Source organism: Callorhinus ursinus, unplaced genomic scaffold (genome assembly GCF_003265705.2).
Source record: "Callorhinus ursinus isolate GAN/ISIS: 27379988/994484 unplaced genomic scaffold, GSC_fseal_2.0 scaffold12, whole genome shotgun sequence".
NCBI classification, from domain to species: domain Eukaryota; kingdom Metazoa; phylum Chordata; class Mammalia; order Carnivora; family Otariidae; genus Callorhinus; species Callorhinus ursinus.
Genome location: NW_027397074.1, coordinates 21,339,169 through 21,356,261, shown reverse-complemented (window position 1 = coordinate 21,356,261; position 17,093 = coordinate 21,339,169). Strand labels below are relative to the sequence as shown.

Below are 17,093 nucleotides of genomic sequence, written 5' to 3'. Positions count from 1 at the left end.
CAAGCATAAATAATTTGCTTTGTGTAAAGAAAAAGTTAGACTCAGGCTAAGATGTCAGAGGAACAATGAACGTTAATGCACTGACAATTAGGAAACGTGCAGGAAGGGATTGATCTGGAATCCCCTACGGCCACCTTTCTATGGACTTTCATGTTCCAGCTCAAAAAAACAGAGCCACAAATACTTACACATAGCTGATGGGGGCGGGGGAGTATAAAACGGTATAATCATTTTGGAAAAGTGGCAGTTTTTAACATGATATTTTACCCAAGAGTAATAAAAGCTGCATGTATGCACAAAGCAGCTTTATTCATAACAGTCTCACACTAGAAACAACACAAATGTCCAGGAACAGGACATTTGTAGTACCTTCATACATTGGAAGAATGGACTCAGCATTTAAAAGAAATGAACTATGCAATAACATCGTGTGTCTTTAAAACAGGAGTGGAGCAAAAGAAGTACAAACAATACACACTTTAGGATTCCATTTGCATGAGATTCAAGAACAGGCAAAACCAATCTCCCGTGATAAGAAGTGGTTGCCCCTACCTGGGATTGGAAGGATTGACTGGGAAAGGGTATGAGAGAATGTTCTGGGGTGCTGCAAGTGTTCTAATTCTTGATTGGAATGGTGCTGTACACTTAAGATACACTATGAGCCTTTTATTAAATTAAATCTCGACTGAAATATGTACGTATGTATAAATGTAAATAAATACACATACTTAAATTTCTAATCTAATAAAGGAATCTATCACAAGGAGCCAGGCTCCCCTCAGTCCCCTGAATTTCACACTTTGTCTCTGCCCTTCAAATACTTGGACTTCTGCTTTCATAATGAAGTGATGCTGCAAGTTGGAACCTTGTGCAATCACCCCCAGGTCATTTCCCTCTAGCTTGCCGACTTCCCATCGCTGTCACAATGCCGCATCTAGTCACTCCGGCCAAGATAGGAGAAAGTTTGGGAGGCAGGTTCAACCTGGTGGGGAATTCCTCTCCCCCGCACACTTTCCAACACAGGGCTGTGGCGGGTCACAGCCTGTGGGGCATGAATCAGCCTCCCGGGCTTTGCACAGGCACGCTCCGCCCCGTCCGGGGTCGGGAGGACACTCACCCTACATAAAGCAGGCACCCACCACATCGGCACCCAGGCTGCCTGGAGGCTGGACTCCGTGCACCCTCTTCCCGCTGGCACATTCAAGGAACGCCTCGCCCCGAGGGCCACTCAAACCGGACAGCATGGACTCTACTTGCCTCCTCGGGCTGTTGCTTCTGCCGTTGCTCCTGATCGGGACCGCGCTGGGCAACGGGGCTCAGGAGGCGCCAGGTATTGGCGGGTCTGGGACCCCCTCTTTGCGCCGGGCTTCCGCCCCACGGTAGGCAGCGTGGGCGCTGAGGCTGTGGGGTCCCCTGCACCCGCTCTCTCCGCCCCGCTTGCCCCGGGCCCCTGTTGCACAGGGCACGTCTAGGAGCCGCGGGAAGGGACGCTCGTGCCGAAGTTTGTACTTTCTCTCTGGGCAAACCCCCCTGGGCTGGGAAACGGAGGGACAGAAGTCCCTGGGAAGCCTCTACCTTCCCGGAGACGTGGCGGACCTCATTCCCCCTCTCAGGCTCCCCTGCTCCTCCAGAAGGAAACAAGGCAGACATCTGCCTCCTGTCCCCCGACGTGGGGCCGTGCCGGGCCCGGATCCCCAGTTACTACTACGACAGGTACACGCAGAGCTGCCGCATATTCTTCTACGGGGGCTGCCAGGGCAACGCCAACAATTTCGAAACTTTGGAGGACTGCAATGAAGCTTGCTGGAGGATAGAGAGTAAGTGGCCGAGCTCAAGCTCAGAATTCTTGCGCGGCTCCTTACACAGAAGGGCTGCTAGTAACTTAATTTCCCAGATCCCATTTTCCGCAGTAAGTTGTAGCCTGCATTTTCTCAAACATTAAGTAAGGCTAACTTATACATTGGCTAACAAATTTCTCTCCTAAGTGGCATTTATCATAATTCAGTGTCCGCGCAGACTCAGAGCAAGAGTTCACCGTAGGGCATAATGATGCAGGAGTATGATGCATTATTGGGTGCCACATGGGTACTTCTCTTTATCACTAGTTCTAAACCTATGGTTTTTATGCCTCCTCGAGAGCACCGTTTACTCGTGTCAATTACCTATCAATCTGAAATACTTTCAGCGGATTTTATTGTTAAAGTGTGATTTAGATAACTAACTTTTCCTTTTGTCCCCTGACACCTAAACTTGTTTTGGGTTAGTACAGGGATATAGGAGAGATTCATGATCCTGGTTTCTATTTCATTTTAATCATATTTATTGTATTTATGAAGGCCAGTAACAAAACATGGGACTTTGCCATTCAAGGAACTAAGCCAAGGAAAACTGTGTATGTATTCCCGTGAATAAGTTTGATTAACTTCATATGTAGAAAAATCAGAACACCCTGAGAGAAGAGAGAGAATTTCCACTGAATTTGGCTGACTCAGGTCTGGAGCCACTATTTAAAAAAAAAAAAAAAAAAAAAAAAGAGCTGAATAACTGGATTAAGGAAAAGTCTTTTGGGGATTTACTATCCCAGTACTAAATGTGATACTGTTTTCTCCTTAGTTGTTTCTGAAAATACAGTAAAGTTTTGAAGTAATACTAAGTATTACTTACTAAAAGTAAGTAATACTAAATAATACTAAGAAAGCTAATTTTTGACTAGCATTGTTTTATGCCCTCCTTTTCCTAGAAGTTCCCAAAATTTGCAGGTTGGAAGTCAGTAAGGGGCAGTGTGGAGCGCGCACAGGAGAGTATTTCTTCAATCTAAGTTCCATGACATGTGAAAAATTCGTATCTGGCGGGTGTCACAGCAATAAGAACAGGTTCCCGGACAAGGATACTTGTATGGGCTTCTGTGCACCAAAGAAAAGTAAATACTATTTTTATGGGGTTTCTATTTCATTTCTTTAAGATGTTAGGGTGAAAAGATAAATGATTTGATGTGTAATTAACATGCCTTGTGTTCTGATGATTTCACATATAGTAGGATATCAGTTCTACTATGTATATGTGCCCTGTGAGAGAGTATTATTATTTCCCCATTTACATATGAGAGTACAGGCTACCAGAAGTTAATGACTTGCCAAGTTCTCAGGGCTAGGAAGTTTTTGCTTCCTGTTCTGGATTGTTTCTTTAGAACTATTCCTCATTTACTTAATTTACACATAAAAATTACAGTATTCTGGGGGTGCCTGGGTGGCTCAGTCGGTTAAGCATCCACCTCTTGATTTAGGCTCAGGTCATGATCTCAGGGTCGTGGGATTGAGCCCTAAGGTGGGCTCCATGCCCAGCGTGGAGATGATCTCTCTCCGTCTCCCTCTGCCCCCTCCATGCCCTCTTGCGCGCTCTCTCTCTCTCTCTCTCTCTCTCTCTCTCTCTCTCGACTAAATAAAACCTTTAAAATAAATCACAGTATTCTGAATGCCATGACCTCAGGGTTGTAAGGAATCACTTGTGTATAGGAGATAGTGGAATATATACAGACCTCAGATGGTGAATCTTGATAATTGCTGTCTAAAGTTTTCAGCTAGATTTCTGCATCCTTTAGTAACTGCAAACTGCAGGACAAAGACCTCTCTATCCTTCCTTTTTCTGCTCTGATTTCTTATCTACATCCCCACCCCCTCAGTCCCTGAAATGATGGCTTACTTGGGCAATACTTTTGTAGAGAGAAACAGTACAGGCATTTTCCCTAGGCATAGCGGAGACACACATACACAAAGATATATAAACTTAACAAACAAGGAAAACTTGCTTTGGCCGAGATCTGAGGAAGCTCTATAGCTACACTGTGTGCAAAATCTCGTGTTAATGAGAAGATGGTTGTTGCTTGTGTTTCCTTAAATTTTTTGTGTAAAGGTAAATGTTCCAGTGGCTACTTGGGAATTACATAAATGGATTCTCGATTAATGATGGAAGGACAGCTGATAAAAACATTTAAAATAAACATACCAACACAAGAACGTTTACTAAAGCATATCAACCCTTGAAACCCAGCCGATTTCTACCTGACCATATCTGTTTCTTGGGTTTAATTTCTTAACACATTCAAATGATACAAGGACATAGCTTCAGAAGAAATTCTCTCCACTTTATAAAAACTTTACAATTAACAAACTAGAGCATGTAAGCTTTCTTGAAAATCGAGACACACTTTTTAAATGGTTTAGTATGATATTCTGAGTTCAGAATGAAGCTTCAGTGGGATTAGATTTTCTTCAGTTACTTCAGTAATCATCATAGTTTATTAATTTTGGTATTATTGCATTTCTAATTTTGTCTTCCTTTTCATCAAGTTCCGTCATATTGTCACAGTCCAAAAGATGGGGGACTATGCTCTGCTAATGTGACTCGCTATTATTTTAATCCAAGACACAAAGCCTGTGAGACCTTCACCTATACTGGTTGTGGAGGGAATGACAATAACTTTGTTAACATGGAGGACTGCACACATGCTTGTATAAAAGGTAGATTCTTTTTTTCTTATTCAATTTTTAAACTAATTTTATAAATAATTCGTAAGTAAAATTATATTTTATATATCCATTTTCCTAATAGCATATTGCCATCTCTAGACCACTTCTACATAAATAGCACTTTAGCACTGATCAATTTTGTTAAATGCTGCTCCAACAGACCGCAGCCGTATCCTTGCGTTTTAAAGGTAGAAAGTTATTAACTTGAGTGGATAGTGAGTAAAACTGACTTTATAATCATTAAAAATAGTTGAGGTGAGTGTGTAAGCATATTGGAAATGTTGACTTAAAGTGAGTCTATGGACTGGAGACATATGATATTTATTTTTATTTTGTTGACTTTAGCGGTGAGGAAGCAAAAGAATAAGAAGATGCCAAAGATTGTCTTTGCTCATAGAAGGGTGAAAACTTGGAAGAAGTAATTTTAACCTTTTTCCCTATATGTCATCTCGTGGAGCTATTGCCTCTATGGTTATATCTGAAGAATAATATGGTGATATGGGGAAATGAATCATGAATGATTTACACACCAGTTTTTATTGCTACAGGTTACTTTTTTGTGTATTTTTACACATAACTAGCCGCTATTCAAATGTGAATCTATTATTTTTAATTTACTGTTCACATATATTTTAATGTAATTGAATTCTTGCTGTGCATAAGATATAAAAGCAAATATGATTCACCCAGTTCTTGGAGTTGTTCTTCTTGATTTCAGAAGGTGATAGTAACTGAGAAGCATAAGACAATATAGTCATGTTCTCTTAACACATATGATCATAAAAAGGACCAGCAAATACATTTTATTTTGCATTTAAAAGCTGGATTATATTTTAGGTCCAAGGAAACAAACTGGCAGATTTACCAACACTTTAGAAAATATTACAAGTGCTGTTATGTAGACATGACTAACTTCTTTATCTACTGTGTCATTTAGAAGATAATAAAATAGCTTTTTTGAATAAGAAGTTAGTAAATTTATTAAAATCAGAAATGCTTTCTTCGGAGGATAACATTCTCTCTCTCTCTTCATCTACCTTTCCACCCATCCATCCTCACTCACATGTATATATTTGTTTATACATATAGATCTTACATTACTTCCAAAGATATTTAGATTGGAAACTACTAAAATTGTTAAAATTTTTGAACTGTTCAAGGCATTCACTGAAATTACAGACCATGAATTTAGTAATTTAAATTCTACTAGTGAATTATTCTTGATAAATATGATCATTCCAGTTAAAGTTTTTTTTCTCTGTAATAAAAATATTTTTAAAAATTCCTACAGTTCCACGGCAAGATCAATATATTTAAAATATGCCCCCAATCTAGCAAAATTGTAAGTGCATTTGCCCTTCACTTGAGCAATCCCTCTTTTAAAAAATCTATCCCAGGGGCACCTGGGTGGCTCAGTGAGGCATCTGCCTTCGGCACAGGTCATGGTCCCAGGGTCCTGGCATCGAGCCCTACACGGGGAGTCTGCTTCTCCCTCTCCCTCTGCCTGCCACTCCCCCTGCTTGTGCTCTCTCTCGCTCAAATAAAAAATAAATAAAATCTTAAAAAAAAAAAATCTATCCCAAAGGTAATATGACAAAAACACAAAATGGTATATTCCTGAGGACATTCATTGATGTATTATTTGGAACAATCAAAAACTGGAAACAAACCAGATAATCATCAGTAGGGGATTGAAGAAATGGATGAAAAATGAGCAAAATATCTCTATATGGATATCATCTGCTCCTCAGAATACATTTTAAAAAAGGGTCTAGAACAACATGAAGAAATACACACATCACAGAGGACATAAAGATACTAAAAATAGTTACTTAGAGCAGGAAGAAGGAAATAGGATGGGACAGGCATGCAGATAAAATTTACGTGAATATACCTTATTATATACTTGTGATCTTAGACCATATAAACATTTTGCATAATAAGAAAGCAAAATTAAAAAGAATAGAAAGCATTCCTTCCACAATTGGAAACAAACCAAAACAACTGAACCCAAAGGAATATCAGATAACTGCCTAACTACAGAGAGAATACGTAATTATTTCTGGTGACTTTCAAAGGCAGTATTTTGACTATCTTTTAAGGGATATAATCTGAGGATCAAATAAATTGTGAAGAAATCGGAAAATACACTTAGTAGCCTTATTAGTAATATTGTTATTTTGAACGTACACAGAATGCTACATTATACTATATATTCTGTAAGAAAATATAAGAATTTATTTCTTTAGAAGTCAAGATTTTCAGTGTTAAGAGTAAAATATGAAATTAAGAAATTAATCTTTAACTTTTAAATTGGAATATAAATATTAGCATGAAATCAAAATTTATCTTCTCTTTGGGGAAAAAAAAAGTATTTTCCACTCTCTCATTGAAAAGTCCTTGAAGCAATGACAATCCGGTAAGTACACCTCCCATTCAGATTGTGGTCTCTAACTATGATTTCTCATTAAGAGGAACCAGGTCTCTTAGGAAAAATCACTGAATCCAGGTCTGGGACAGGAAATATATAAGATAAACCTGGGCCATCTTATTCCAGAGAGCAAGGAAGCTATTTGAATCATGTCACAAAAACAGGAGAGTAACATTAAGGGCCTTTCAGTGATCTAAAATGAGGCAAGATGGGGCGCCTGGGTGGCTCAGTCGTTAAGCGTCTGCCTTCGGCTCAGGTCATGGACCCAGGGTCCTGGGATCGAGCCCCGCATCGGGCTCCCCGCTCGGCGGGAAGCCTGCTTCTCCCTCTCCCGCTCCCCCTGCTTGTGTTCCTGCTCTCGCTGTCTCTCTCTCTCAAAAAATAAATAAAATCGTAAAAAAAATAAATAAAATGAGGCACGATGAACATCAAAACAAATACTGACTACAATATATATAAATATATAAAAATGACTACAAAATGAGTTAATAATCACACACACATATACAGCTCCTTGGTCACTTTTGGAGGTCGCTAGGGCACTCCCTCATTACTTTGAAAAATGATAAATTAACAGAAAGAATAAAGCATTTATCCTTTTTTGCTTATCCTTAAAATTATACCAGGAAACTAACTAATATATGGAAGTTATTCACAGAAGAATCTCACCTACCACACGCACTAAAATGTTAGAAGATAGTTCTAATGAAAAGTATACATCCGGGTAATGATCATCTGTGGATGCTAAAAGCATGAAAGGTTGATGGAGAAATTAGGCTTACATCTCTGAATCCATGGATAATTTTAACATTAATAAAAATGTGCCAACAGACATTATTTGCTTCTTGATATGATGATGCAATAAGTAATGCACACCTCCTCCTCATGAAGGAATCTTGCAGAAAGGAAAAAGAAAAAATTGAACCTGAAGTTAATCAAACCTCTAGATCTCACTATCATATTGCCAGATCATTAGGCAATATTGGGGAGAAAGGCACAATTTACAATAAACCAGGGAAGGTCAATCGGCCAAATCCATAATGTTGGACACTCTATAGGACAGATACATTAGGTTCTCCAAGAAACCAATGACATTTTTAAAAGGAGTGGGAGGAGTGCTTTTATAGCTTCTATATGGGATGTAACCAAAAAGCAGCCTATCATTAAAAGGTTTTGGGTTGAGTAAGGCCTGTATTTGGACTACTTTTGGGGGTTTTTAGAATGATTACAACAGAAGGATCTTATGTGCTCTGGGATTGTCCAGTGAGTGATACAGAGCCTTTGGGAATTCTGGGGATTCCTGGTGCTACCGGGAAGCTTGATTTGGTATTTGCTCCCTTTAACTCCCCTGCAGCCAAAGACCTCAGGAGATTGCTCAGCCTACATTCAGCCTAAGCTGTACCTGTCCGTTCAGGTTGGGTAGGAACTAGAGCCTCTGGAAAACAATTTTCTAATACCCCAAACATCTGCCATTTTATTTTAATGAGGAAATATGTAAAGCTGTCGTAGGTCATCCTGCAGTCTAAGGGAAATTCCTTCTTGCCCCAATCAATCCTGAAGACAAGTCACTGCTGTGGTTTTACCAGACAGACTGATTAAAAGGAATGTCTCATTGTGGGACACAAAATAATACAAAAAAGAATGGGCTGGCTTTTAATAAAATAGTCTTTTACTGAAAAAAAAAATTACTCTGGACCACCGCTCATTCCTCCTCTGTGCACACACATTGTCCCCTGTTGAACCACAGAAACTGCAGTGGAGCCTTTAAGATTGCCTGTATCACAGCATCTCTAAGTATACATGCTATCTCTGCTGACAGCCTTGTAGACATTTAGCTGATGATATTATTCAGTAAGAGAATGTCCTCTGGAGTGTCTGTCCTTAATTATTATAGAGGCTGTACAAGCTTATCTTTATAGGCTTCATGTTTCCAGTAAAATATAGGTCTTGTGATAAAAATAAGCAAAGGTAGAAAAGTACAGCTTGTAGTTTTAAGATATTCTTTGTCTAGATATTCTGTTATAAGTCTAGAATAGAGGCAAGCAAATGTGGGAATTGGATTCATCCCAAATTATTTCTTCCTTCACTCAGTATTCCATTGGTCACCAAGTGTATGTGTTCAACTCTATGCTAATGCTGCTGTCTTATTCCAGGAAAATTAATACATTCTCCCAAGTTGCCTTCTTGCCTGTCTGCTCCCTATCTAGTCATCCACACTGATGCCAGAGTAATCTTTCTGGGGAAAAAAAAAAATCATATCAGGTTACTACTCTTAAAACTCTTCAGTGGTTTCCTATTGGATCTTCATGTTAACTGTCAAAGTTCCTAGTGTGCCATTTAAGACTTCTTACAAGTGGACCATGACATTCCTCTCCAGATTTATCTCCCACCATTCCACCATCACCTGTAAGCTACAATTCAGTTTGCACTAAATTATGGTCAATTTCCAAAGAATGTCATACTGCTTTGGTTTTTTGTAATGTAGTTAACAAATTTTGTGTATGAGAACCATCCAGGGAGCCAGGCGTAAGGCAGGCTCCTATGCCCCACGCCCAGGAGTTTTGATTTAGTGGGTTTGAGTTGGCAAAGATGTACATTGCAAACAATGACTCCAGATGATTAGGAGGTACACTTGTGTCATACTTTGAGGAACACTATTTTATGCCAGTGTAAGTTTTTTTTTTTTCCCCTTTGAAATGAATATCGTTCCCTCCTTACTATCCTCTTGATAAGCTGAATCTTCTGGTTGGCACAGCATTCCTTGACCTACCTCAAGCAGATCTGATCATTTGCCCTGTGGGTTTGGCTGTATCTAGTACAGCTTCTCAGATGCACTAATACAGCTCTTAATTATTTTCCTAGGAGCTTTATTGTTAGGGTGTTCAAGTTTTTCATGCAAAATTGATAGATTATATTTCGATTTTAAAATGGGTTATTATACATATTGTATACTGTATAAAAATTAAAAGTATATAAAAGGATAAAAATAAAAATAATCCAGAATTTCAGCACTAGATGTTTATCAACCACGTTTCTGTCTCTTTGAGGTGGAAGTAGCTCAGTCAAGAGGTATAAACATGCTAACGGTCTCAGAATATACTGACCAATTACATCAAAGTTATATCAGCTTATCACCATCTGAGAATCTAAGAATGCATGCACATGCCCAATACATTGGGTTTTAAATGAACAGAAAAACGAATCACTCTTTGTTACAATAAAATGGTATCTCATCATTTTTTTAATTGGTATTTCCAGGATAATTCCTAAGGTTGAACCTTTCAAAATTTTATGTTTTCTTCCATTAAAGGTTAATACTTCCCTTTAAACTTAGCTTAAAATTTTTAACATAAAAATAGAGCTTAAATTTTACAATTTAATCTTAATCATGAAAGGTTTCAAATGTACAGAAAATTACAGGAAACTAGTATAATCAACCCAGTTTAAAAAACATGATAGGAGTTTGCCAGATCTGTTTCAGGCGCTTTTTCTATTTTAACAGAGCTCAAGACTCAAAATGCACCTCTTTCTTATTTCTTCTCACTTTCATGAGAAGCAACTGCTCTCCTGATGTTGGAGTGTATACTTTCTGTGCACATTTCAATGCTTGTATTATAAATATAATGACCCATAGCACTACGAAGTATTGTTCTATGTGTTTCAAAGTTACTTATATGGTGTCACACCATGTGTATCCATTGCCATCATGCATTTTTACTACTATGTTTTGGATATACCCTATAAATCCATATTGTTTCATGAAGATCTGCTTCATTTATTTTCTAGTATTCCATTACATAAATATAGCACAGTGTGTTCATTTCCCTGTTGATGGCTATTTAGTTTAGTCCCAAACTTTGGTTATTACAATGATATTCATATCCATAGCTCAATGTACATATATATGTATGTGAAAGTGAAATAGCTAAAAACATATTCATTTGACCTACTATATTTTGCCAAATTGCTCTCCAAATATTTGTAGCCAGCAATGTATAAGAATTTCCATTTCTTCAAGTTTTTTTTACAAGCTTGTGCATTACTGAAGTCTTTATTGCCATTCATATAAATGAGAAGTTGTACTTCATTACTGTTTTCATTTTTATTTTCTTGATTAGTAATAGGATTGAAAATTATTTTTTTCCACATCTTATTGGCTACTCTTCTGTAAAGAAGAAGAATACCTCTTGACTGAGCTACTGAGCTACTTCCACTTCAAAGAGACAGAAACGTGGTTGATAAACATCTAGTGCTGCCTCTTTATACTCCTTTCCCATTTTTCCAGTTTACTGTCTTTTATTATTAACATGTATTTTTTATGCATCCTGAGTCAGAATTCCTTGTTATATGATTTATAGATACCTTCTTCTAATTTGTGGAAAAAGTGATGTTATTTGGTATTTCCTCTGCCTGTTGGATTATGATGTTACATTATTGCATGAAGTGTCAGAAAGCTGGGTTAATTTAACACTTTCTCAACTCTTAAATTGATTATGTGACCTCATTACAGGAAAGCAGAGAGTATGATATCTGTGCCAAAGTCCAGGAGATCAGGAGATATTTCCTCAGTAAAACACAGTAACATTTGAACAAAGAGATAAGAAAGGTTTTACGTACAATAAGAAATATGATATTGAATATAAAAAGCAATATTGGAAGAAATATTGGCTAAGAATTTCTCCCAACTAATTAAAACACATAGGACTATACATTCAAGAACCTCTATATACCCCAAACAGAATACAAAACCAAACAAACAAAACACAACTAGGCACATCAGAGTCAAACTTCTGAAAGCTAAAAACAGACTGACAATCTTTGCATACCTAGAAAAACAGAGATAATACCTCCAAATGAGCATCAAAAAGACTAATGACTGACATTTCAACAGGAACTATGGATGTCAGAAATGAAAGATTAATGAAAGATTAACATTAATGAAAGATTAATGAAAGATTAACATTAAGGCACTAAAGGAAAACAAACAAACCCTGCAAACCAATAGTCTATATCCAGCAAAAAATCCTTCAAAATCGAAGGATAAGTAAAGATGTTTACAGTTAAACACAGCTGAGAGAATTTGTTGCCAGCAGATCTGCACTACAAGAAACATTACCGGGAGTTCTGAAGGAAAATGATCCCAGATGGAGGCACATAACTGCAAAATGGGGGAATGAGAGCACTTGAAGATGTAAACATGGAAAACTGTAAATGAGCTCAGAGTGGGACGTGAGCCGTGGTGGGGATGCTGCCCCAGGCTGCAGCAAGCTGTACCAGGAGAAGCTGACCCTGGGGATCACCTGCAGCCTAGAATCTTCCCCAGGTGTGACAGAAGTCACTATCTTAGAAAAGCCACCTGCTGAGTGTCATATGATTTCCTCATAGGAAGAACAACAACAAAAAACAAAAACTGTGTGCTACCTGAGAATCTGAAGCATTTTTACCTGATAACAAATGGCTTTCATATGACATGGAGCATGAAGCTTGATGAGCACACCATTCCACTGGGCAGCATGGCAATTAACAGCATCTCAAAACCAACTCAACCCAACCAGTCTTCTGTGTATGCACTCCCTAATGCACCAACTCTGCAGACCTGGAAGTTGATGCACTTGGAGCCAGTGAGAACCAGCCAGAGAGGCCTCACTTTGATTCTCCCAGTGTGGTTTTTGAGCTGGATCCTTGCAATCTGAATGGGGACGTTTGCCTTGTCTACAAAAGAGGAAAACCAGCATTCACGAGACACTGAGATCTGGCTCCTGGACAGGGCGTTATACTGGCATTTTCTCATGGCTACCTTTACCACTTACTCTTGCCTCCTCATCATGCACCTGGGCCTGCCGAAGTGGTAGTATGCCTTCACCAGCTATGGCATTAGCTCACAGGCCAAGCAATGGTTTAACACGCATAAACCTATCACCTACAACCCAAACCCGCTTGCAGAAGAGACCAACACCTTTGTAAACAAGCTGGATCCCAGCAAAGTGTTCAAGAGCAAGAACAAGACCTTGCTCCCTAAAAAGAAAGGGCAAATCCAGCCTGCAGTTGGCCAGAAAGGGCCCTCAGGTCCTCCCTCCACCTCTAAATCCTCCTGCTCCAGAAACCCTGTCCAGAAATGAGCATCCCTACCTCCCACCAGCCCCACAGCGGACGATTTCCATGCACAGATGGCCCAAGCCTCAGATTCTGTGTGTGGCACCACAGGCCTCCCCCTATCTGAGTGAGCCAAGTCCTGGGCCTTTTAGCCCCTTTGGCATTAGCCAGGAGTTCAAGGGCATACTCAGGTGTCCCTTAGAGTCCTCTCCTCAGGCCCTGCCCCTGGAAGCTGTGGAGAGTTTCAGAACTTGTTGAAGTAACTAAATAGATCTGTTAAGAACTTTCCTCTCTTTCCACCCTCAACCCTCTACACCCTTCGGCAGTGATTAGAGAAGTCCCCCAAAGAAACCACTGGTTTTGAGCCATGAGGCATTAGAACTGTGCTGTTCAACTGGTAACCACCAGCCACATGTGGCTATTTAAACTATATTAAAAATTCAGTTCCTCAATCGCATTAGGTACATTGTGAGTATTCATGTGGCTAGTAGATTCTATATTAGACAACACAGAGATAATGGAACATTTCCATCATCACAGAAAGTTGTGTTGGGCAGCACTGCATTAGAATATTTTCATGCTGCCCTTTTTCTGTTTTTGTTAGAGAATGGGGATACCTTAGTTTGATGGGTCATAATGTTCCATGAAAATTCTTGAAGATACAGTTGTATATGTTCTTTTTATTTTTATAAGGAATTCTCCCACTCTACTCCTTTTTAGTTTCCTATAACTTGTTTCCAGTAAAAAAAAAAACAAAACCCCAGAAAACATTCTGTTTAAAATTATTAACTATTATATCTTATGCATATAAAACCTTATATTTAAAATATATGAAATTGAGGGCACCAAAGGTGTTTTGGTTAATGGAATTAAACTATTTTAGTTTCTTGTATGCTTTGGGAACTATTACAACTTACCATGTAGAATTCATATAATGATTTTAAGAGTAATCAATGAAATAATAACAAAAAAATATATATTGAGAAAGCTAATAGAGGAAAGAATGAATAAAAAAATGGAACAATGATTAATCCAAAGGAAGGCCAGAAAAGATAAATGAAGAAACAAAGATGAAACAATTAGAAAACCATGGCAAAATGGTTGACTCAAACTCAACCATCTCAGTAATATTAAGTGTAAATTGACTAAGCACTCCAGTTAAAGAGAGAATGGTCAGGTTAGATTAACAAACAAACAAACAAACAAAAAAACAAATAAAAATTCAAAATTTAACTCAATACTGTTTACAAGAGACATACTTTATATACAGTTACAAATATCTGAAAGAAAAAGGTGAAAATGCATACCATGAAATCAAAAATCAAAATAAAGCTGTTGTAGTCTATCAACAGAAGAGAAAGAAGAGTGACAAGAATTAACAAAGTTTAGGAGGAACGTTTCACAATGATAAAAGGTTCAATTTAACCAACAGGAGGAAATAATAATTATAAATGTTTACACATCTATTAAAAAGATTCATACATTGAAGGAAACACGGATAACTAAAAAGAAATACAAATCTATGATTGTAATCTGATATTTTAAAACTTTTTAGGAAATGAACAAGAAAAAAATTAAAGACATAGGAAATTTAAACAACACAATGAACACTACACCCAACATAATCAGAATAAACATTTTCAAGTGCCTTTGGAATATTTACCAAATGGACCATTTGCTGATCTATATAGGCAATGTACATAGGTAGATTCCAAAGACTTGGAATCCCATAGAGTAGCTAGAAATGAATACGATTATCAGGAAATATCTAAGGGTTTGCAGATTAAACACACTATTATATAACACATGTCAAAAAAGAAAACACAATGAATTATATTTTAAATTGAATGAAAAAAATCTGACATATCAGAAATTCTGAGATGCATTTAAAATGGTGACCAAAGGGAAATTTTTAGCTCTAAATTAGTATATTAAGAAGAAAGTTTGAAAATCCCATCTACAATCTCAAGAAACTAGAAAATTAACTATAAATTAAACATACTTAAATACTCCTTAAAAAGTAGAAGGAAGTTAATAAAGATAACAGTAATTAAAATTTCAAAAAGCAGACATAATTTTTAAAAAGATTTTATTCATTTATTTGAGAGTGCATATATCGCACAAAGAACCCATATCCAGACTATAAAAAATTTCTAACATATCAATAGGGAAAAAACAATAAAAGAGAAAATGGGACAGAAATATGAACACACTGTATAAAAAAGAATGTACAAATTGCAGATAAACATATGAAAAGGTGATCAACAGAATTAGCCATCAGGAATATATGTGAAAGCCATAATAAACTACTACACACCCACAAGCCTGACTAAAATTCAAAGAACTAACAATATCTAGTGTTGGCAAGGATGTACAGGAAATCAGGCTATCACACATTGCTGAAAGGAGTATAAATTGATAGAACCATTTTGGGCAATTCTTTGGCAGAATCTACTAATGCTGATGTGTGTACCCATACTACCCAGCAATTATACTTCTATGTGCAACAGAAATATTATTGCATATGTCTATCAAAAGATGTGTAAAAATGGTCATTTTACCTTTATTCATAATAGTAAAAATCTAGAAACATTCCAACTATCCATCAACGTGACAGTGAATAAATAATACCTAGTAATGGAAAAAAAAAACCCCACAACTACCGAACACAACAACATAGATAAATCTAGCAGATATAATATTGAGGCAAAAAACATACATATTGTCTAGTTTCATTTATACGATGGTCAAGAATAGGCAAAAATAATCTATTGTGATAAAGGTCAGAAGTGTAGTTATTCTTGGGGTGCCTGGGTGACTCAGTCGTTAAGCGTCTGCCTTCGGCTCAGGTCATGATCCCAGGGTCCTGGGAACAAGCCCTGCCATCAGGCTCCCTGCTACGCGGGAAGCCTGCTTCTCCCTCTCCCACTCCCCCTGCTTGTGTTCCCTCTCTTGCTGTGTTGTGTCTCTCTTTGTCAAATAAATAAATAAAATTTAAAAATAAAGAAGTGTAGTTACTCTTTATTTTGATAAATGTCAGAAGAAAGTGTATTGACCTTAAAAGGAAATGAGGCAGGCTTCTGGGGTGGTGATAATAGTCTATATCTCAATCTGGATGGTGGTTATGTAGGGGCATAAATAAGTAAAAAATCACTTTTTGTACTTTACTGTATGTCTTATAACTCAGTTTCAAAAAGCATTATGAAAAAATATTTTTAAAAACAGATTCAGAATGGCTAAAATTAACAAGTCAGGAAACGACAGAAGTTGGCGGGGATGTGGAGAAAGGGGAACCCTCCTACACTGTTGGTGGGAATGTAAGCTGGTGCAACCACTCTGGAAAACAGTATGGAGGTTCCTCAAAAAGTTGAAAATAGAGCTACCATACGATCCAGCAATTGTACTACTGGGTATTTACCCCAAAGATACAAATGTAGTATCTGAAGGGGTATGTGCACCCCAATGTTTATAGCAGCAATGTCCACAATAGCCAAACTGTGGAAAGAGCCAAGACATCCATCGACAGAGGAATGGATAAAGAAGATGTGGTATATATATACAATGGAATATTATGCAGCCATCAAAAAAACCCCAAATCCTGCCATTTGCAATGACGTGGATGGAACTAGAGGGTATTATGCTAAGCGAAATAAGTCAATCAGAGAAAGACAAGTATCATATGATCTCACCGATATGAAGAATTCTTAAACTCAGGAAACCAACTGAGGGTTGCTGGAGTGGTTGGGGGGTGGCAGGGATGCAGTGGCTATGTGATAGACATTGGGGAGGGTATGTGCTATGGTGAGTGCTGTGAATTGTGTAAGACTGATGAATCACAGACATGTGCCTCTGAAACAAATAATACATTATATGTTTAAAAAAAAAGTTAGTAGGAAGGGAAAAATGAAGGGGGGGAAATCGGAGGGGGAGATAAACCATGAGAGACTATGGACTCTGAGAAAGAAACTGAGGGTTCTAGACGGGAGGGGGGTGGGGGGATGGGTGAGCCCGGTGATGGCTATTAAAGAGGGCACGTATTGAAT

The 17,093-nt window shown here is 38.0% G+C and overlaps 2 protein-coding genes and 1 pseudogene across 3 annotated transcripts in view; 2 read left to right on the top strand and 1 right to left on the bottom strand.

Moving 5' to 3' along the window:
• Positions 1 to 17,093, bottom strand: part of GNGT1 (G protein subunit gamma transducin 1) — a 311,312-nt gene that overhangs the window by 22,302 nt on the left and 271,917 nt on the right. The window lies entirely within an intron of this gene.
• Positions 1,133 to 5,215, top strand: TFPI2 (tissue factor pathway inhibitor 2). 2 transcript variants are annotated; one of them, XM_073898830.1, is made up of 5 exons: positions 1,133 to 1,330; positions 1,632 to 1,817; positions 2,741 to 2,920; positions 4,347 to 4,517; positions 4,872 to 5,215. In XM_073898830.1, exons 1-5 carry the CDS (start codon positions 1,243 to 1,245, stop codon positions 4,946 to 4,948), a joined length of 702 nt encoding a protein of 233 aa, XP_073754931.1. In that variant the 5' UTR covers positions 1,133 to 1,242; the 3' UTR covers positions 4,949 to 5,215. The 2 variants fall into 2 exon arrangements, with proteins under 2 accessions (XP_073754931.1, XP_025729049.1); XM_025873264.2 differs by having other exon boundaries at positions 1,134 to 1,330; positions 1,614 to 1,817.
• On the top strand, positions 12,169 to 13,076 carry LOC112825271 (tubulin polyglutamylase complex subunit 2 pseudogene; annotated as a pseudogene).

Bases quoted from the DNA above. Each gene is read 5' to 3' on its own strand.
- TFPI2 (XM_025873264.2), top strand. From the start codon at position 1,243: ATGGACTCTACTTGCCTCCTCGGGCTGTTGCTTCTGCCGTTGCTCCTG. The intron at 1,331-1,613 runs GTATTGGCGGGT...TCCCCCTCTCAG, and splicing joins CGGGGCTCAGGAGGCGCCAG to GCTCCCCTGCTCCTCCAGAA. The intron at 1,818-2,740 runs GTAAGTGGCCGA...TCCTTTTCCTAG, and splicing joins AGCTTGCTGGAGGATAGAGA to AAGTTCCCAAAATTTGCAGG.